Below are 23925 nucleotides of genomic sequence, written 5' to 3' on the forward strand. Positions count from 1 at the left end.
ACGGTCTATACTTATTAAACCGTTTTAAATGTCATGAATTCGACAACAGTTTGTGATTATTAAACCGTTATATTATGGATGAATATGTCAACGGGTTTCTATATAAATGTGACAGTTTTCAATAGATTTATTGACCACGGTTTTATTTTTAACCGTAATCAAATTTACAAATATTTTTTTTAAAAAATTGTTTTAGTAGGTTCCAGCAACTGCTGAAATGCAAATTTTTACAGTAGCAGGTTCCGCTGAAATGCTACTGCAAAATAGCATTTCAGCAGCTGTGCATTGCAAAATCTCAATCCTGCAATATCAGAATATTACACAGATTGATCTATTTAACCCAACATCAAAATATTATAAACAGGGTAACCAAAAATAATTACACATGGCTCTATATACACACACATACATAATTTGCAGACTATTGACCATCCGCTAATGAAAGAAAATAAGTGGCCCACTTATTTCTCATGTCGGCGATGTCTTCCTAAGAATAGGTTGGGTCTTTGTTGTTGATTGAAGGTGGGAACTACAAATCAAAATATACTAATCAAAATAGACAGAATAAGTGAAATATTACATAGAATTAAACCCAAGTTACGTTTGAAATAGTTATTAAAACACACTGACCGGTGACTCTATGTTGATATACTTTCGGGTGATAATCTCCCACATGGACCGACAACAGAAAAAGGCGCATTATTTGCTGTCTGGTTGTAGAGGAGCCTATTATATAAATCACATATAAATAAGCTAAATTAGATCAACCTCCCGCATAAACATAAATTAAATGATAGGAGTAATTATTAAGAATACACTTACTTTTATCGTGACAAAATTTGGACTTGATGCTCCAATTGTTTGAAACACACTCATTCATAAATATATACAGGAAATTATAATTAGCATTTGGCTCAGTAATACTGATGGGACATTAAAAGAAGCCTAGTCTTCAAAGGTCATACAATAACAATTGACATTATAATGTAAGGTTGTAAACCTACTCAGTCATCATCTTTACAAATTTCTCAGTGGGAGTATGTCTGCAAGAGTCAATCCAGTACACTATGCCTTTTTTCACACTGATTGCCGTTAGCAGGCAATGCTTGCTATGAAATACTGAAAATTGAACTGTTAGTTCATATACATGTATGTAAGCGTGTTACTAAATGAATAGAATCGTGATTCATTATAATAAAGTACTATACATACCGATTCTCATTGTATGGGGCAAACCATAGGCTTTTGGGCGTCATCAACCGTTCACCAATTTTATCGATGTACTCTCTGTATTTGTATCTAAAGGAATTCTGAGAGAACAATTCAGGTGACACGAATTCGTAGTCATGAGAAACATAGTTCCCCTCAACCATGTGTGTACACAGGTACCTATTACGTCAAATAGAACGAAGAATGTGCATAGCAAATGCCAAGTTTTAATTAAAAAACTTACTTCATACAAATTACAATGTGCATAGCATCTAACTTGTCAAGGTCGAGAAACTGACACAGTGATTCCCCATCCATAAAAATAGTTGTACCTTCGCCCATAACATCCTCTCCGATGTCAATCATGAGTACTTCTCCGATAGCTAGCTTCCTTTCAGCCAGCTGGTGCAAAGTTACCAACGTTGGAGTATTCAATTTTTGCTTATAATCATCGATTTGATGTCTAGGTTTAAGAGGAACACCAACGTTGTGTGCAGCAAGAGTAGATTTAACCCCGGTCTACAATTTACAAAACAAATATATATACATTACATGAGACGTCATATATAATTTAAATAACCAAAAAAAAGGAAAAACTCACAATCTATTTTTCAAATTTTTATTACCTCTTGAATTTAGGGTGGGGAGGCAGTCGAATCAGTGACTTTGGATGTTGACGTAGTAGTCCTAATTTCAGCCATAATGGCTTCGTGTAACTCCTGAAAATGTAAAAATCCAAATACTTATTATACGTTTGATAAGGTTACCCTAATAAATTTAAAGACGTTTATTATTTAAAATGCGTTCGCTTTAGCATAACTACCCCGGAGATGTCAACACTAATGAATGCTTCAGGCCATTGCACAATAGAACCCATGACATCTTGCAAAAGCCAATTTTCACTACGTGGTACTATTAGAGTACCATACTTCTCCAAATATAACTCGGTCACTTCCACTTCCCTCCATCCCTCACGGAGGGCAATGCCTTGATTGCCTTCAACCTCAACTTCTTGAATCTGGTCGTAATAGAACGCTACTCCCCTCGCAACAGCAATTCTGCCCGATGCAACTGTAGGGGTTTTGTAGTAATGAACACACGGCTTCTTGCAAACGACCTTCACATTTTTAATTAATTAGTATATATACATGCACTACTTTAAATAATAAATTTAATTAATTAGTATATATACAGCAATTATAAACTAGTCGTAGTAGCTAATACCTCGTCAAAAGCCGGAATTGGAGATGATAAGAACGTGTCTTCGGCTCCCACCTCCACCTCTTTCTCCCCTGCCTTCATGGCTTCCTCTTCATCTACCCCAACTTGATCCTTTGCCATATCTTTCTCACTTTGCATGCCTGCTTTTTTATTCTTCTCCCCTGCTTCCTTTATAACTTGCCGAACCATAACCAACTCTTCTTCAGATGGCTTATCCCTCGTTTCCACCATTCTGAGTATCAACCTGGCCATTGTTTGTAGCTGTGTAGTAGAAATGAATATATATATAAATTATGTTGAATAAAATACAGTATTTATATACCCTATCATCTCCACTCATTGTCCTTCGAGTTTTTTTCCCAAAATACTTAGTGATACCAACATGCGTCGATACCCCTCTCACACGACCTGGATGCTCTGCTTTGCCGATTGCCCTAGCAAGAATGTCATCGCGTCCTTTAGGCTACTATTTTCCTTCATGTACCACCTTCTCACATATCCTCTACATACATATAAAACCATTATGCAACTAAATTTTATTTAAACTCACATTTATATAACCGACCACCAGTGGTAGGAGTGACATATTTATTCAAACTTACAATTTTCTCTTTGATGGCATTATCATATGGAGTTTCTAACTTTCCATTCTTAGGAGTGTGACCGGCCACCCAAGCGTCGTGACTATTGACAGTTCCAAGCTTCTTCTTAATCAATCTATAACCACCTTTGGAGCCATGAAAGACGCTCTCTTTCTTTGAAATGTTCTCTTGGTTCTGCCTACTCATAGTCTTCATAAAATGAATTGTATCGAGTAACGTAAGCATATTTCATTACTTATTAAGTGATTACTAATAAAGTGATCCCAGTGAGTCGCAGATAAATTACCTTAAACTTGTCAGACTGACTATAAGCAATAAAGTTATAGCAATCTTGCTGGCTGACATACCGATACTTCTACGTTGGTGGTTTCTTGTTTATCTCCCCGGTCTTCTTGTCGAACAAGTGGTTCTAAGCAACCTTTAACTTCCATGCTCTGAAGGAATCCCCTATCTTTTTTTTAGGTAACCATCATGTTCTTGGGGGACAGTGTAAGCTGCCTGCATATATGGTGAGCATATTTGGTTAGTTTCGGCTAATAGCACATATCGAATACTAAGATAATTTCATCTCACTGTATTTATTATTGTATATACATACCTTTATTCTCCCCCATAGCTTTTCCTCCTGGTCTTTACTGAACTGATCGATACGCGTTAAACCGAGAGGCACATACTCTCTTACCCAACAATTAATCCAAGTCGCGAATTTTGAAGCAAAGATACCATCTGGTAGCCCCGTTGATTTATCCCATTGAAGTTTATTAGGTATCCCTCTATCTATTGCTTCTACGGAAACCCTATGGGTCCTTCGCCTGGTATCCGATTCCAAATTATTCTCATCACCTGAATCTTCTTCGTTTGACCTTTTCCCATCATTTCTTTTCCGCTTTCCACCCATATCTAAACAAGAAATTAACAAACTACTAACTTTAAGCATTAAGTCGACATAGCAATAGCACCGTCTCAAATAAATGATCACACAGTATACCTAAAAATATAGATTTGTTTAACACACAATATACTTAAAATAATAGGTGTTGTTTAACAAACAATAAATATATCACAACTAAGAAAATAAAGACATTAATTTAATGAGACGAAGGAGTAGGGTTTATTATTACTTCTTGAAAGAGGAGAAGCCGACCCTGGTATGGCGATGACGGAGGGGACGGTAGAGGCAATCGGGATGGCAATGGCAGAGGCGACGACGACGACTGCAAAGAAGATGGCGATGGAGAATAGTAGTGGTTCTAGGGAAACTTAGTGTTCGAAGGTTTTAAGTGAGTGAGGAGAAGGTATGCATGTGTGTTGTTTGAATATTTGATTGAAACTAATAAACACGGGTAAAGAGAAATCGTATTCTGTATTTTGCAATATGACCACAGCTGACTATAAACCCGTAATTGTTTTCATTATATTACATCGGTTGGTGCCTAACCATTGTCATTTATCTTTCATTGTGTCAAGTTTTTGTCGCAAAAAAAAAGCATCTTCCATATTTCGTAATCCGTATTAAGTTAGTACAAACTTTATTCCTCAATTAGGCAACTGGGATAGCAAGTGGAGGAAGATGGAAATTCAAGACTAAATTATACACAACCCAATATAACTTCTTTCCTCAATTAGTTTCCTAAATACAACCCAATGAGCAATTAATAAACATACATTAATCAAATGACCCAAAATACACTATGTCATGGACAATATCTCTTCCTATTAATGATGGTGTAGGAGTCTATTTCAACTCTGGTCTTTTCCTCCAAATCCGACATCACTTTCGATGACCTAAACCACCATTGACGCCAAGCTTTTGTTGCTTAACTCACGATAGATGCATACCAATTGCATCTGGGCAATATATATCCCACCTTCAAATCCTCAGAAGAACCAACTTCGAAAGCCGATGAATTCTCATCTGTACCTTCAAGAATTATATGTTAAGGGGGGAACTTAATGAAATGGAAAGGACATTGTTCCTTTAACCTTTCTCGTAACGCTTCCATTTTCTTCTCGCTTTTAATATAGCTCGGTTGATGCCGCAATTCCCTTAATCTTTTATTTTCTACTTCTTCTGACAACTTACAATCCCTCTGCACCTATGAACTCACAATATTTGTACCTTGGTTAACGACGATAATTTGGGAACAAAATTAAAATTATAGAATCACCCACCAATAACGCAGTGTTGATTCAAACCCACCAATAATGCAACGCTGATTCAATAAAAAATAACTGAACCGTCTGTGCATTGGTCAAATCAAGAATAATAAGAAATATTAGCCACTGGCACATGGCTTAAAAAATACCATATGGTCAAACAATTAATTATTTTTTAATATAATGAGTCGTATGGTCATATCTGACATTTATTTATTTTTTTAATATATTGAGTCGTATGGTCAAAAAATTAATAAACGGTACACGTTGAAGTTTAAACATCACGATTGACAATGGTTGTAAGTGAACCGTTGTTAATGAACAAATTTACAATGGTTGTAGTTGTAGGTTAATCGTTGTTAATGAACCAATTTACAACGGTTGTAGGTGAACCGTTGTTGATGAACCAATTGACAACGGTTGCAGGTGAACCGTTGTTGATGAGTATTAGCGGCGATAACGGATCTTGATTCTTGATGATCTATGGAGTTCAAAAAATGGAAGCAAATCAAACAAGCATAACTCAACACTTTCAAAATGATCATTTCATTTAATTTTAAACCAAATATATTACAGCATTTATCAGAAATCAAAAGATGTATAATAAGCCGGAACAACCCCGGTTAAGCATAAAAAGTGCTTCTCAACCTGCCACCAATCACGCCACTCTGGTATACCGCTAACTTCCGGGTCATCGACTTCATATTTTGAAATAACAGATTGAATATATGCAAGGACACGACTTGCATGTAGAGATAAGGTTGGAAGAGTACAACTCAACATATCTCTCGTCATTTGCTGACCAAGTTGCGATTAACAAAGCCGACGAGGGTATGAAGATGATGATGATGATGATGATGATGAGGCTTTGTTGACAAGTTTGATCGCTTCACGCCTCTTAATCCAATAATTCCGTTGATGTTCAAGGATGCTTTGATTAATGGGTGTTGATCGGCGGGAAGCCCGGCGAGAACCTTCCCATCATCTTCAATCGTTTGTGTAAGTCATTCTTCGTTGTTGATAAAATTAGGTTTCATTGCCATGTTGTTTCAAATTTATGTAATGGGGATGAAATATTGTGATTTGATTAATGAATGTTAGTAAAGGAAGTTTTAACATTTATAGTCATATTTATAAGTTTTTTCAAAACCGTTGGTAATTAATTTAATGTAAAAGTTGACTTATTAACAAATATTTTAAACCTACGTAACTTGCAATAAATAATTAGAAAATAAAATACAGTACCACGCAAATATTATTCAAGAAAAACACATACATAACAAGAAATTAAAAGACGCGCGGTTTTAAAACCATTAATTAAATTAATAATAATAATTAATTAACATAATCATCTTGTAATTCCCCTGCGATTGCGTTAAATATTGGGAATTCAATATGTGGATTATTAAGAGGCACTTGTTCTGCCTCCCATGAACGAGGCACAGTGTCAATATAGTGCCGATATGTTCTTAATAGATTAATGTCGCAATCGGTTGCAATCCATAAATATTGCGCTTGTAACACATCATCCGTATAATAATTTTTCTTCCCAGCATCATGATCCTCGTATCTTACCTAGAGTTTTCTCGCTTAACGAAAAGATTCCAGCTTCTTCCCAAAACCTTCAAACTCAATCATTGCGTAACCATGAAAATCATGAACTTTGGTCCAAGCTGGGTGGACCTTTTTAACGTTCGTATAACCACCTTGACGAAGCATATCTCTCATCCAAGTAAAACTTCTCGAAAAATCCTTACCATTGTCATCATATTTGATTGGAAGGTTGTGTATAATATGTAACACCCGTGAATTTTCCATTTTGACATTTAAAATTTATTAAACCGTTTGAATTACTTAATTAAATATTTTTGAATTTTTCAGTTTAATTAATTTTATGTCAAACACGATTTTTATAAAAGTAATATATAAAAGCTCGTTTATATAAAAATACGTTTTATTATTAAATTATATTTTTAAGACATGATTCATATAATAATATATATGTATACATATTTTTGGTCGGATAATAATAATGAATGTGATAATAATTCCCGTCTCAACATCCGTCTAGCTATGGACCGTCACTTTTTACTTTGTACCTTCTTTAACCCGGACCAACTAGAAATCGACAACACGCCCACCTACCTCTTACACTCTACCTTTATACATAATATTATAATTCATTGGACGTTTCTACTCGAGAATTTGAAGAGTTAAGGTAACGGTGATAGGTTACTCGACAAAAATGTCAAAATTTTGTCCCATATGTCGTTTTATACAAGACCAGTAATAGAATCTGAAATGTGGTTATTTTGACAATAGAATCCGAACCCTGACAATGGATGTCATGCTACAAGTATTCCAAACTTTTACAGGTGTTATTCAGAACAATTCAGTTGTCAGAGTTGGGATTCTTTTGTATATTACTCAACGATTTTGACCTCATTATATAGCTTGTATTTCTCAGATTATTTTATCTGTTGGCTTTCTATTTTCCTAAATATATGTCATATACTCCTGGGGAGTTGCTAGGGGAAACGGAAAACGACTTTAGGCATTCATTAATACTCCAGTACTGGAAATAATATTTTTCAACGATTCATTCTAGTCGAGTCATCTCAAGATGGGTCATTTCTGGGTCAGCTGTCCGGGATCAGGTTTATCCGGTTATTCTGGGCGAGGCCTTTAGCTTATTGTTTGTTTAGAATATAATTTCAAATTGCTGGCCTCGACCGATTTTAGATTTGGTCATTTTGGGCAGGGTAGTTTCAACTTTCAAACGAAGCTAATTTAGTTTGTTATCTTTGGGTCTAATTTGGCCTAATTCGTGTGTGGATTTGATTATTCTGGTTGGATCAGTTTTGTTATAGCTAGCTGTAAGTTCTTGAAAAGTCTCTTTGCCACAAAAAGTGTTCCGTGTTGCATTTCGAATGCTCAATTCCATGCCCCTGCTTTTCTTGTTTGATTGTCTTAGAAATTTTTATGAATTATAATTGTGGGGCTCTTTACTACTTAGTTGTTGGACTCAATATAAGTTGTATGATGGATTCTTTATATTTTAATGGTTAGGCTAAGTACATTATATGAATTGGGCTTGTTGTGTTGAATTTTATGGATTTGACTTGAGTAAATTATTGGTCTTCACATGACCAATTCTTTGGGCCTCACATGGATAGGTCGCTTGTTTGGCTCATAAATGTGTCACTTGGACTTGGTCACATTTTATTCCGTAATTTTCATATGACGTAAATTATTCATTATCCTTCATTATATTTTATTTAATCGGCATGATAAATTATAAAATGAAATATTTATCTGCATAAGACAAGTATGAGATATTTATTGTTAAATAATTATTTGTGAAAGGTCATATCCTTGATAATGTCTTGTATTGTTCGGTGGTGTTAGTCGTGGTCCTATCGGACACTAGGGGTGAGCCATAGGCCCTCTAGTTGCGATATGATCGTCGGGACCGATGTACCCATCCGTACTTATGGTGAGATGCAAGCCATAAGTATGAGTGTGACATTAATAATCCCGTCTCATGTACTTGTTTGTTGTACTTGTTTATTCTATTTAACCGGCATGTATAATTATGAAATGAAATGTTTATTTATATGTTACAAGCATGAAAAGGTTATTATAAATAATTACTTGTAAGAGTCGTATTCTTGTAGAAATGCCATATTACCATCGTATGTGCTTGACATGCATTTTTGCCCTGCTTGTGATGTTCTGGCAAGCACAGGTTTGACCTACTTGTGCTGTTCTGGCAAGTACGGTATTGGCCTACTTGTGCTGTTCTGACAAGTACGGCTTTTGGCCACTTGTGCTGTTCTGGCAAGTGAGTCTTATCTTAGTCTTTCGCCACTTTCGTGCTGTTCTGGCGATTGGGGTACTCGGTTTCCTTAGTAGTCGAGTCTTAGGTGCGTGCTATGCTGGCGCACGTCGAATCGGGATGTACACCCGAGAATCTGCAGATTTAGACTAGGACCGTATTATTATCGTAGACCTACCCGGGGAAATTATAGTCTAAGAGTGATAAATGTCTTGCACTATTTGGATGGTTACTTTGGTCATATCTCCTTGAAATACGTGCTCGTGGCTAAGTGGTCGTGTCTGTCTCCTTATCCTTCTTTTCCATTTATTTATTGTTGCTTATGCCTTACTTATTTATTCCATCACTTCTTTTACTCTTGTTGGTTTAAACACGTATAATCCCATGTTTAGTTATGATTCGATGCACTCATGTCTTATCTAATATGATTGTTTGTTTACGTTCTTTGTTATGTTCGTTTCGACATATTGTGGATGAGAGAACCTTGTGGATGGTTACTTTACTCCCCACTGACTGTGGCGTTCATGTTTACATGAATGACAAGTTGTGAAGATGCTTACGTGGGGAAGACGTGTGGGCTAGCGAGAACTAAACCCTTGGACCTTAGTTTCTAGTTTAGAAACCCTTTATATGTTTATTCGTGGGATATCTTTTCCCCGCCTTCTAGACTTGGGTTGTAATAACCTAATTTTGTCTATTATTGTATTTGTTTCATTTCATTTTGGCACCCACGTGTTAATCTTTAACTAATAACCAAAAAGTTTTTAAAATATCACAAATTTCCGCTTTAATTTATTAGTTATATTTTCCGCGTTATCGCGGGGTGTCACATAATACACGTAATAGGATGGACATAGCGCGTATTTGATTGTGATTCGGCGGGTGTAGAAGACGACGACGACATGGTGATCGAAGTGTAATATTTTTAATTAAATTATAGGCTATGATTAATTGAACTTTGAATTGATGAATATGGTTAATTGATCACATTATAAGTGATATTTATAGGAAAATATGTATGCATGTGTGGATATAATGATGGACGGATAATAAATAATGGTCAAACAAAACAATGCATGCAACGGTTCATTTTTTATCATACATGCATCGGTTGAATATTTTACATTGAAAAAAGTATATACCGGTTATTTTTCAACCGTAAATGATAAATGACAACGGGTACAAAGGAACCGTTATATCATTATAGCAAATGATAACGGTTACAAGAAACTCGTAGCTATAACATAACAACGTGTACCAAAAACCGTTGCTAGTGTTAATTTAGTAACGGTTTTCGAAACGCCGTTTTCTTAAACTGGTAACGGTTGTCTAACAACCGTTGATAAGGGTGATTATATAACGAGTTTATGTAAACCGTTAAACGTTTTTAATAATGGTTTGTTAAACAACCGTTGTCACATTATAATAAGAACGGTTTTCGACGGAAACCGTTATTCTTATTAGTGCTGTCTAGGTTTCCGCCAATATTTTGAAAACGGTAATCTAAGTGTCGTTATTAAATGCATTAAACCTTTGTGATACGCTCCTTATTGATGGTCCGATTTGGCGTAGTGATAATGTTATAAGACGATGACCTACACTATCTAATCTTCCTGGAGATCTTTGATGAGACGTGTCGTCTACGCCCTCAAACAATATTTATAATCTCGACGAACTACTCTTAGTAGAGCGGTAAGTAGATGTCAGATCCCAAGGGACGAGCATTGAATTAAGCTAGCAAATGCAAGTAGCAATGCCTTAATGTCACAATTTGGTTTAAGTTGAGAATGTAATCTTAACTACTTAACAAAGGAAATGTAAATAAATGGAAAGCAAAGCAAGGCAAGAAAATGGGGATGCAAACAATTGATTAAAGACACTAGGATGTCATGGGTTCATATGGGAATCATGATGACATCACATAAATAAGTTACATAGATGAAAGAAATTTATTGTTGTAATGGTATCGAGTTAGTTTATATCTTACAATTCCTGGCGAGGCTTAGGCCTCGAAGCCGAGTTGGTCACAACTTTACAACACCTACATCAACTTGGTTCCCCCTATTTAACTATATGCATGGTCTAACAAGCCTTGAGTTGGTTTATATCTTACAAGTCTTGTTGAAAAGATAAGAGAATCATGCTAGGTTGTCAATCAAGCATTTCATCAAGCATAACATGTGCATAAGTTGAAATTAAAACAAGCAAGCATTCATATGAACTTATTAAGTAAAGATCTACCCCATGATTAACTCCCTTAATCCCCCACTAACCCTAGTCAGGGAACTACTCACTCTTTATCATGGAAAACATGTTAACAATGGTGTCAATCATCTTAACAAGTATAAACACGATAAAGCAATAAGCAATAATTAAGTAAAAGGTAAAGAAATTATACCAATCTTTTTTTTTCGGTAAAATGTAAGCATATTAATAAAGCAGCGAAACCATTTACATCAAAAGGTGCAAGCAAATAATTGAAACCCACATACAAGACATGCCACTATTCTCCCACACCGACCCAGCCCAAAACCGAGCTCAATAAGGAGAAACAAAAACAGGGGAAAACCAATAAATCTTGATTGAGTTTAGACAACAAACCCAGGAAACCCCCAAAAATAGAACCCTAAATCGCAATCATCATCTTCATCATCACTCCATCAAAAGTCTCATCAATCCTCCAACTCTCCGTTTGCCATCGTCCTTTATAGATAAAAACCGTGACTTCAATTCCATAGTGAGATGCTTTGCAAGGACAGACGGTCGTAAAACAAAATCATTCATTCTGCAATTATTTCGTTGCTGCCAAATCTTATAAATACAGGCATTGAGCACGACATTAATAATCTCCTTATCATCTCTGGTTCCTCCTCTGGATACTCTCTAATCTAAGAGACCATCAGCAGGTATGTCCAAGCGCAACCACTCCCCTACAATGGCAATGAATTCTCTACCGTATCTGCAGTCGAAGAAAAGGTGATCCATGTCTTCAACTCCACTGCCGCAGATATAGCAGGTATTGTCTTCTTTGATCCCTAAATTACATAATTTGGCATTAGTGTTCATGTTACCATGTTGATAAATCCATGAAATAAAGCTGTGCTTTGGGATGGACCATTTGTTCCAAATGTATCCACACCATTGAACTTTTTGCCCCTTCTCCCTCAACCATTCATATCCTTTTGCTACAGTATATTCCTGGCCATTTTGAGTCGACCAAGTTTGTTGCTGATAAGCTACAGAGAAAATCTCTTTCGTTTGACATATTTTCCTCCAACACCAGCTTGAGGCTGTATTAGGAGAATATGACTGCCAATTCTGACCTCTTAGATATGTATGATTAACCAATCTCACCCAAAGGTGATCAGGCTTTGTAGCTAACCACCATACCAGCTTTCTAACTGCAGCTTTATTCCATATAATGTCATTCATCAGCCCTAAGCCCCCTTCCTGTTTTGGTTTGCAAACTTTGTCCCATGAGACTAAGGGAGATCTCCTGAATTCAACACCCCCATCCCATAAGAATTTCCTACAGATACTTTCAATTCTAGCAATGACTCCATTAGGGAGTATAAAAATTGATGCCCAATAGTTTGAAGAGTTTTAAGGACGGATTATATGAGAGTTAACCTTCCTGCATATGACAACTTTCTAGTCCCCAAACCCCTTATTCTGTTAATGACTTTATCAATGATAGGCTTGCAATCATGCGCAGTCACTCTTGTAGTTTTTATTGGCACCCAAGGTACCTAAATGGTAAAGCTCCCTCCACCAAGCCTGAAACCTGCATAATTTCTGCCTTCAAACTGTCAGGGACACCATTAAAGTAAGCATTCGATTTCCCTTTGCTTAAATTCAAGCCATAAGCCTTAGAAAAGGTAGCAAAGGGTCTTAGGACTGTCATCATGGAATAGGAGTCTCCCTTACTGAAGAGCAAAAGATCATCTGCAAACATCATGTGAGTAAGTTTCAGAGGCTTACATAAAGGGTGAAATTTGAACTTATGAGTGTTTGTTATATAAGCCATCAGTCTAGACAAATATTCCATGCAGATTGTGAATAACAATGGTGACAATGGATCCCCCTGTCTCAGACCCCTTTGACCTTGAAAAATTCCAAAAATATCTCCATTAAGATTGAGAGAGTAAGTTGTTGTGGTCACACATTGCATCACCCAATGTCTAAATTGAGAAGGGAACCTTAGAGCTTTAAGCATTTGATGCAAAAAAACCCCATTCAACAGTGGCATATGCTTTCTGTAATTCCATCTTAATCAGACATCTAGGGAGCTTAATAATATCTTGGCAAATCAGTATGTTCTCCATAATACTCCTTCCTTTAATAAATCCTCCTTGATTAGGGGAAATTAAGTCAGGGAGTACATTGGCCAATCTATTGCATAGTAGTTTGGATATGCACTTATAAATAACGTTGCAACAAGCAATAGGCCTGAATTGAAGCATACTAGTATGTCTATCAATTTTAGGGATCAGAGTAATGATAGTAGTATTCACCTGTTTGAGCATTGGTCGGGACTAAATCTTTTCGGTAACTTGTCGTTAGGAGCACCTAGACCAAAACACAATTTATTACTTCACAAACAACTCTACAATTAGTAAAGAGGCAAGTAAAGGTCGGATCCCAAGGGACGGGAATTGAGATGAGATTTCTATTGAAACTAGTGGTGTCTTAGGGGTGTTACAATTTGGGTTGATGTAGAAGGTCACTAAACTAAATAGCAATAAAAGTAAATAAGCAAGATGACTTGAAAGGGTTGTAAACAATTGATAAAAAGCACTAGGGTATCATGGGGTCATAGAGGATTCATGGGAATTGATCATAAAAACATGTTCTCAAATTATAAGCAAGCAATTATTGTTGTGATGGATTGAGTTGGGTTATATCTTACATTCCTAGGAAAGTTTGGGTCCCGGAGCCGAATCGATTAGATTGTACAACACCTACAAGTCGACTTAATCTTCCCTACTCAACAACATGGATGGTCTAATGAGACTCGAGTTGGTTTATGTCTTACAAGTCTCATTGAAAAGATAGGTCATGGGTAAAAAATGCAAGGATTCATAGGCTCGCATTTCATCAAACATAACATGTGCATGAGTTGAGATCAAAACAAGCAAGCAAATAAACCATGAAAGCATATTAATTTAAGCATGAATCATTCCCCATGTTGGTTTCCCCTAATTACCCATTAACCCTAGCTAGGTCACTACTCACTCATTATCATGTTGATCATGCTAGCAAGGTTATCAATCATACCAACAAAATGAAACATGATGAACAAATAAAAGTAATTAACAATAATTAAAATGGGATTAAGAGAATTATACCTACTAATGATTCCAATAATAAAGCAAAGAATAAAAGAAGTACTTGATGCTTGATTGAGAGGTTTTCAATCTCCCAATAATAACCCAAATAATCTTCAATTACCCAAAATAAAAGATGAACAAAAGAGAGATTAAGGAAATAAAACTTGTATTAAAACTTGATTAATTGTTCATTACAAAACTAAAGGGAGATTTGATTGATATTAACTACTCTAAGAATTGATAAGAAGAACATGCTCTTCTAATTAGACTAATGGGGTATTTATAGTGGAAATTAGGTGGATGCATTAGGGTTAACTAAGGGCTAAACTAGTAATTACACTTTTGAGATTTGAGCAGGGAGACGCCGGTATTTTTCGAAGGAAGGGCTTCTTTCTTTGAAGCTTGAAGAAACGGATTTTTGCTGGACTGGAATCCGTGCGTCTTAGGCACGGGACGGCCGGATTCAACGGTCTCTGCCCGGGCGTCTTTGGGGGAAGACGCACGACTTTTGGTAGCTGCTGCCCGGGCTTCTTTGAAGGAAGACGCACGGATTGTCGTGCTGGGGACGGGTGGATTCAGGGCAATCCGCACGGATTGCTCCTCAGTCTTGTTTCTTCTTCTTTTCTTCCCTTTTCTTCATAAAATCCTTGGGGATTTCCTTGGGGATGCAAGGATCTTTCCTCAACATTGCTCATCTACTATAATATGTAGAAAGGCCTTCTAATCTTGTCTCTCCTTGAAGCTTGGTCATTGAATTCAATCAATTTAGTCTCATTTTGCCAACAAAATGCAAGGTTTGCACTCCTTTCCTACCAAGGACACAAAACCTCAAAGAATATGCAAAACAAAGAACTAAAGACAATAAATGACCCAAATATGCACTAAAAAACATGGGAACAAGGCTAATTTGGGGACTAAATATGCGCTAATTGTGGTCACATAAAATATCCCCAAACCGAACCTTTGTTCGTCCCGAGTAAAGAGGTGACAAATACTAGGACCATTATTTAAACTAACCTAATAACATAGCCGATATGAGACAATTAGCGGGTCTCACTCCGCCCCTTCAACTCACAACAAGACAACTATGAGGTAGGATGCCTTCTTGCAAGGCAAGGTGGGTCTTGCCAAAATGGCGACACATCCAAACATTAAGCACACAAAATCAAATAATGGATGCATCTACAAAAGAAATAGCCACTTCCTCATCAAGTGGCGGAGGCAACTAAAAGAGAACAAATTTAAGAGCATATAATCCGTCACAAATAGTAGTTCAACAAATTACTAAGGCTAAGAGGATGGCACTAAATCACCTCCAAATGGTGTTAAACTAGACTACTTTCGTCCTCAATTTCCAAATGCTTTCGTCAAGAGCGATCGGATGGTTATGGAATGATGATCCCTATGATGCTAGTAGCATATGACATGATAAGTCTCGAATTCTCTACAAAAGTAAAGGTCATGGATCGTCCCAAGCTCGACAAAGTGGCTTGACAAAAAGGCTTTTTGGGAATGAAATGCTCAAATCTTTATAAACAAAGGGTGGATATGACTAGTATTCAAAATTTGACCTCATTCAACTTTCACATTTCAAAAATTAGAGATGGGGTTTGTCTCTTCCGGGCTAGTGTCCTTTGCTTTCGCCAATCGCTTATTAGGCAACCGGTTAACCTCTAGACAATAGCTTTTCGGGGTGATAGTCACTCTGTCTCTGGGCGGTCGAATTCACAACCGTGTGGGGGCCCAATTCAATGGATCCCTCTCCAAAGCACATCGAAGTGGTACACCTCCATCAAAACAACTAAAATTCTTAATAATTCAACATTTCATAACATTTGAGGTTTCCTTGGCAATAAATTACTTCCACATAACAAAATTTTTGAAATGAGCACTTCAAACTTATTGATAGAAAATATTTTTGGGTTGCCTTACCACAAGGTCAATCAAGGTCACCTAGACAAGTTAACCAAGTCCACATCGCATCACGGGGTTGGAATAGGTGACTCACATGCAAACCCTTGACTAGACTTTGGGTCATGGGTCAAAAGATACTAGTATGACACAACCTAGGGTGTTTTACAACCATTCTAGTAGGCAAAGTCTTAAGTTGAAAAAGTATTTGTAATGGCTTAGTTGCTCTTGTCAATGTTCTCAATTAGGTACTTTTCAAAATATTTTATCTAAATGCAACTATATGCCATGATGCAACTAATATATACATCCTAATGCAAGTGATTCTACCAACTAATATGACATATAAACTAAATGCAAGTCCTAAGTTCACATTGTTATACCGCATCAATCAAAATAAAGCCACATAGTCATTAACATAAAGAGGAAAAAGGAGATTGGAAAGATCATACCATGCAGTCTTCATGATCCTCATGCCTCGGATGTGGCGTAGTCAATCAATGTGAACAAGGATAGACAAACATAATATATACAAACAATATATACAAGACTACACTACAAAGGAAATGAACTTGTTTTTGGGTTTTTCAATTTTCAAATTTTTATGGTTTTTCGAAATTTTTCAATTTTTTTGGATTTTTGAATAAAAGTTAAGTTAGAATTCCCCATCACCACACTAATATGGGCATTGTCCTCAATGGCCAAAATGATGGGAAATTACGCAAACATGATGCATGAATTCTATACTAAATGCAAGCTACACTAATCTATACTACATGATGCATGGTTTTTGTTTATGACGGAGAGGATAATTTAGATTACCTCCCGTTGTGTATGCATGTACTTCCCCAAACCGATTTAGACATTATTGCTAATGTCCTAAGGTTGGGTGTAGTTCATGCACACTCTATGCAATGCATGAAACTAATTTTGTCATTTTGGATTTTCAAAAGGTGGGAACAATAAAATGAGAACACCTCAATGGGGTCGAGGTGTTAGTCCTCTATGGTGCTACGACTACTCTAACAATGATCAAGATAAATAAATAAAACAAAGACAGAGATAGACAAACCTCAAGAGGGTAGGAGCCTCTAAAGCTTGCTAATCTTCCATCATATCATCACTATCATCATCTTCCTTCATCTTCCTTAGTAGAAGTGGATTCATCACCACTTTCTTCTTCACTTTCTTGCTCACCTTGCTCATCATCCTCTTCTCCTTCTTCACTAGCTTCTTCATCAATGTTATCATCAACCTCTTCATTACCGACAACCTCATTATCACCCGGAACAACCCTAGATGCACTCGGAAAGAAGACTTCCCTATCCGCCCAACTAGGCAAAGGACATGAAGGGTCAAGTAGTCCTTGCCTAGCTAAGTGAAGGAGGGGTGGATATTGGGCTAAGTAAGCATTTTTCTATCCTCGAAGGCTTGCTTGTGCATCTCTTGCATGAGAAGAGTCAAGTAATCATTTCTTGCTTCAACACCTTCGGGCTTGAACTCTTGGTACTCGAAAGGATAGGGTGGTGTGACAATGGAAGAGGAGGGCATTTCAATTTCACCCTTTTGTTGTCGGATAATGTACTCGGCCTCTTTTGATAGGGGAAGTAGATAGTTGGTCCGGTGGACACTCAATCGACAAATCTTTGAAGGCAAAGTGAAAGATCTAGCCTCATTAGTGAGCCATCCATACTTGGTGTCAAGAGGGTTATGGGTAACCCACTTGTACTTGTATATCATAGTATTAATATCAATGAGATGACCACCCTCTTTCGCCTCATACTTGCTATCCTTGTTGAAGTTTGGATCAAAGTATTTAGCTAGAATAGTGACTAGGCCTCCATTCACAATAACGGTAGTGCCTTTCTTCCCACAATCAATATTTAGCCATCTATCCACCAAAAGCCTTAGAGAGTTGAAAGGCTTGGTGAATTCCCTTCCAATGTTCAAAGCCGACTCAAGAAGAACAAAATCGAGTTTGGTGAAATGGTTGGTGTCTTTTCTTGCAATGATGGTGTTCCCTATGACCTTGTGCCACACTCTAATGCCCGGATGGTGGACTAGTAGAGTGCGACTAGCATGAAAGTCCTCAAATTTCCTTCCGGAAATCGCCTCCCAAAGAGGGTCGGGGTCATACTTGCCAACATTCTTAAAATAACTTGGTGAATTACCAAGACCCAAAGCTTTACCCATTTCCTCAAAGGAGATGCGCCTACTAACATTAGCTAGACGAAACTCCATGGTCTCCATAGTCTCAACCTTGTTAACTTTCAAAGAACTCAAAAATTCTAAGGTAAGGGAGGGGTATGTCAATTCTTTTGATTCAAACAATTTCTCCAACCCCATGGCTCTAAAGAAGGCTCTAGTTTGCTCAAGGACACCCAACTTATCTAAGGTATCTTCACAAATAAACTTGGTGGATAGAAATGATTTTCTGGCAAACTTGGCAAAAGTGTCCCTATGGGATTTGGAAATGAAAATTACCTCCGGATAATTCGAAAGTTGAGCAATTTCCGGAGTAGTAGATGTTGTTGCTTCCATGGGAGGTTGTTCTTGTTGCACTTCCAAGTTTGGGTTAGCTACCACCATAGCCAATGCTTTCTTTGCTTGAAGACTCTTTTGTCTTGATGAAAGTGCCTTTGCCTTTGGTGCCTTTGCCTTTGTTGCTTTTGTTGCTCCCTTAGTCCTTGCCATTGATGAATAAACCAAGAAAAGAGTGAAAAATCTTCAATTTCTAGTGCACCCAAATCGATTTAAAGATGAAAGGCTTTGCCTTTATGAATTCAAAAATCGACTCAAAGGTTGAAGATTTTGTGCTTGGTTTTGATTTTTGTTGAAAGAGAAGTGATTTATTTTTTCTTAAAAGGATGTTTTGATTTGATTTTGGTGAATGTTATTGAGGAATCTTGTTTTTGTGATGGAGAGGATGAGGGTTTTGGAGTTATGAGGTTTATAAGTAGTGTTATGAATGAAGGAATGAAGGAATAAATGTAGGAGGGGGTTTATAAAACCCGAAAATTTTGAAATGCAGGGGCAAGACGGGCGGTTTTTGCTCGGGACGCCCGGATTCGGCCTGTTCTGGGTTGGGAAATTCTCGCCTAAAGACGGGCGGATTTGAACAAAGACGGGCGGATTTGAAAATGCGGGACAGGCGTCTTCCAGGGAAGACGGGCGGATTCCTTTACAGGGATTTTTCTTGTTTTCTCAGCTTAAAAGACGGGTGTCTTTCCCTTCAGGACGGGCGTCTTTTTGAAGACGAGCGGATTTCAAAGCAGGACGCCCGGATTCGTTGACAGTCAGAAATTTCGAAAATTCAGCTCATGATGGACGGGCGTGTTCTGCCCAATATGCCTGGATTGCCTGAAGACGGGCGGATTCTCCTGAACCCGCTCGGATTCGACCCCTTTTTACCCAGATTCAGTTCCATCCGTGCACTTTGCATATCCCTTGTCATTTTTCCACTCTTCTTCATATCTCGTGTTCTTCATTGTGGGGGCAATACTAAGGCATGGATAGCCTAGGCAATTGCCATCCCCACACTAAGCTAAAGCACTACACAACAATTGAAATTATTAGTCCCTCCCTCACTTCTCTCAAACATGATAATTATCTTGATCAAAGTATAAAAATCCAAAAATGACAAAAAATGCAATATAACAATTGAAATGCAAATTAAGGAGTTAGAAATATTTACAAATGGTGGTTTAGGGAGGACTCCACCAAACTCTCATTCTCGATGAGCTGTCAAGGGGGCATGTTCAAAGTGTTGTTGACGTTGCTCAACACCTTGAAAAAGTAATCAAAAGCTTGTTCATTGTCATGATAGAGGTCTTCAATAGACCTTGGCCCTTGTTGTCGGTCTTGATTGATGGCACTACCAATGTAGGGATTAAAAATCCCTTCTAATTCGTCGTCCCAAAGAACACAAACTTCATTAAGTTGATCATTGAAAATCTCTTGATTTGAAGGAGACAACTCTCCCATTTCCTTTTCTTGGCCAATAAGGCTATCTTCTTCATTGCTTGACTTTGGTGAGCTTTGCAAGCTCTCTTTGTCACAATTCACTTGCTCTTTGAATGGAGTATCTTCAATTTTCTTCTTCCATTGGAGTTCCGACTTCTTCCTTTCATCCTTCCGACTATAATAATCGATCATAAAACACGATTCATGTAAACGGGGAGCTCTCATAGTCTTGTCAAGGTTGAAAGTTATGCTCTCATCCCCAACTTCTAGAGTGAGCTCACCATGTTTCACATCAATCACCGCACCCGCGGTGTGTAAGAAAGGTCTTCCTAGAATGATTGGAATGTAGGAATCTTCCTCCATATCAACAATGACACAGTCCACCGGGATAAAAAACTTCCCAATTCGTACGGGAACATCTTCCCATATCCCTAATGGTGTCTTCGTCGATCTATCGGCCATTTGGAGTGTGATATTGGTGCATTTAAGCTCTCCCATCCCCAACCTTTTTACTCACCGAGTACGGCATAACACTCACACTAGCCCCTAGATCACATAAGGCTTTGTTGATTGTGGTGTCGCCAATGGTACACGGTATTGAGAAGCTTCCCGGATCCTTGAGTTTTGGAGGTGAACTCCCTTGAAGTACTGCACTACTCACTTAGTGAAGGCGATAGTCTCAAGCTTCCGGATCGACTTCTTCCTTGTGAGGATGTCTTTCATGTATTTCGCATAGGCCGACACGTGATTGATTAATTCCGTGAAAGGAATTGATACTTCCAAATTCTTCACAATTTCCATAAACTTTCCAAGTTGGTCATCAAATTTGGGCTTGGCTTGACGACTTGAAAAAGGAAGTCTAATCACAATGGGCTCCTTCTCCTTGACCTTGTATTCATTTTTCTTTGAAATTTCTTCTCTTGATGATTCTCCATCTTTGGAGTTTTGCACAACTTCTTCCTTATCACTAGCTTCCACAACTTCATCCTCAACTTGTTTCTTCGGTGCTTCATACCGTGTACCACTTCTCAAGTGAATGGCACTAACCGTTTCATGTCTTGGGGGATTACTTTGAGGTGGTAATTGCCCCTTTTGTCTTTGTGAGCTTGAAGATGCTAGTTGAGTCAATTGGGTTTCCAACATCTTGGTGTGAGCTAGAATGTTGTTGATTGTGGTTTCCTTTGCTTGACAATCTTTTTGCATTTGAGTGAAAAATTCTTGTTGATTCTTATGCATTTGGAGGACCGCTTTTTGAACATTAAAACCTTGGTCATTTTGTTGATTGTATGGATTTTGATTTTGGTAACCTTGGTTTTGGTTGTAAAAGGGTCTTTGATTTTGGTTTCTCATGGGAGGTGGGGTGTATGTTGTTTGAGGGTTTTGAACATTTTGGCTTTTATATGAGAGATTTGGATGGAATTTGGTGTTTTCATTGTAATAGTTGGAATAAGGGGTACCACTCTTGTATGCTTGGAAAGCATTCACTTGTTCATTTGTTCCCCTATATTCACTTTGGTCATGTCCCAAAGTTCCATAATTCTCACATATCCCACTTGGGATTGATGAGGATGCCGTCATGGCATTAACATGATGCCTTGGTGATTTTGAGGCTTCTTCAAGTCTAGCCATAGCTTTTTCAAACTTTAAATTGATTGTGTCGATGTGAGCACTAAGTTGAGCACCCAATTGAGTAACGGAGTCCACTTCATGCTTTCCTCCTCTAGTAGCCTTGCGAGGTCTACTATATTGTGAGTTATGGACCGCCATCTCCTCAATTTTGTTCCAAGTTTGATTGTCATCAACTTCGGTGAACATTCCATTCGATCCCATGTTGAGAATGTTCCTTGAATCTTCATATAGACCGTTCCAAAATTGTTGTACCAAGAACCACTCGCTAAGTCCATGATGAGGACATGAGCGACAAATTCCCTTGAACCGCTCCCAAGCTTCATACAAAGATTCTTCATCCCTTTGCTTAAAACCCGTAATTTGAGCTCTTAGCATGTTAGTCTTTTCCGGTGGGTAGAATTTTTTGTAGAAAGCTAGAGCCAACTTCTTCCAAGAATCAATTCCGAGAGTGGCCTTATCAAGGCCCTTCAACCATTGTTTCGCGGTGCCAATTAGAGAAAAAGGAAATAAGACCCATCGAATTTGGTCTTGAGTTACACCGGTTTGAGAGATCGCATCACAATAGTCACAAAAGGTCTTCATATGAGAATGAGGGTCTTCACTAGGTATCCCCCCAAATTGGCTCCTTTCGACTAATTGGATAAAGGCGGATTTGGCAATAAAATTTCCGGTCAAATGTTGTGGTGTGGGAGTACCATTTGGTAGGTTCTCCTCGGTGGGTACGGAATGTGATGAAAACTTAGGCATTGTAGGTTGATTTTGTGTGGTATTTTCTGTTGGGTTCTCCTCACCTTCTCTTGCAAAAGGGTTGATGAACTCAATAGTTGGTTGAATATCCACAACCTCACTAATACCTCTCAAATTTCTCCTAGCAAGTCTTCTATTGGTTGTCAAAGTTCTTTCAATTTCACGATCAAAAGGTAACAAATCACCTTGTGACCTTCTAGACATGCAAAATATCAAACAACTCGAAAACAATTAGAACAAACCTTGAGGAGTTTTACTTCCCCAAGGCAAAGAAAGACACAACTAATAACAATATAAGAAAATCTAAATCAAGTTAACACCGTCCCCGGCAACGGCGCCATTTTTTGGTCGGGACTAAATCTTTTCGGTAACTTGTCGTTAGGAGCACCTAGACCAAAACACAATTTATAGCTTCACAAACAACTCTACAATTAGTAAAGAGGCAAGTAAATGTCGGATCCCAAGGGACGGGAATTGAGATGAGATTTCTATTGAAACTAGTGGTGTCTTAGGGATGTCACAATTTGGGTTGATGTAGAAGGTCACTAAACTAAATAGCAATGAAAGTAAATAAGCAAGATGAATTGAAAGGGTTGTAAACAATTCATAAAAAGTACTAGGGTATCATGGGGTCATAGGGGATTCATGGGAATTGATCATACAAACATGTTCTCAAATTATAAGCAAGCAATTATTGTTGTGATGGATTGAGTTGGGTTATATCTTACAATCCTAGGAAAGTTTGGGTCCCGGAGCCGAATCGATTAGATTGTACAACACCTACAAGTCGACTTAATCTTCCCTACTCAACAACATGCATGGTCTAATGAGACTCGAGTTGGTTTATGTCTTACAAGTCTCATTGAAAAGATAGGTGATGGGTAAAAAATGCAAGGATTCATAGGCTCGCATTTCATCAAACATAACATGTGCATGAGTTGAGATCAAAACAAGCAAGCAAATAAACCATGAAAGCATATTAATTTAAGCATGAATCATTCCCCATGTTGGTTTCCCATAATTACCCATTAACCCTATTTAGGTCGCTACTCACTCACTATCATGTTGATCATGCTAGCAAGGTTGTCAATCATACCAACAAAATGAAACATGACGAACAAATGAAAGTAATTAACAATAATTAAAAAGGGATTAAGAGAATTATACCTACTAATGATTCCAATAATAAAGCAAAGAATAAAAGAAGTACTTGATGCTTGATTGAGAGGTTGTCAATCTCCCAATAATAACCCAAATAATCTTCAATTACCCAAAATAAAGGATGAACAAAAGAGAGATTAAGGAAATAAAACTTGTA

The 23925-nt window shown here is 37.6% G+C and overlaps 1 protein-coding gene and 1 non-coding gene across 2 annotated transcripts; one reads left to right on the forward strand and one right to left on the reverse strand.

The window, feature by feature from the left end:
* Nucleotides 1-11910: 11910 nt before the first annotated feature.
* On the reverse strand, nucleotides 11911-13352 carry LOC141618579 (uncharacterized). Its single transcript, XM_074435678.1, has 3 exons — nucleotides 13259-13352; nucleotides 12777-12972; nucleotides 11911-12523 (listed from the first exon to the last, which is right to left on the reverse strand). Exons 1-3 carry the CDS (start codon nucleotides 13350-13352, stop codon nucleotides 11911-11913), a joined length of 903 nt encoding a protein of 300 aa, XP_074291779.1.
* An 8776-nt stretch (nucleotides 13353-22128) lies between these two features.
* Nucleotides 22129-22235, forward strand: LOC141625128 (small nucleolar RNA R71). The gene has a single exon (XR_012534923.1). It is a non-coding gene; the product is annotated as a small nucleolar RNA R71 (small nucleolar RNA).
* Nucleotides 22236-23925: the final 1690 nt, after the last annotated feature.

The sequence above is a fragment of the Silene latifolia genome, chromosome X (genome assembly GCF_048544455.1).
Source record: "Silene latifolia isolate original U9 population chromosome X, ASM4854445v1, whole genome shotgun sequence".
In the NCBI taxonomy this organism is placed as follows: Eukaryota; Viridiplantae; Streptophyta; class Magnoliopsida; order Caryophyllales; family Caryophyllaceae; genus Silene; species Silene latifolia.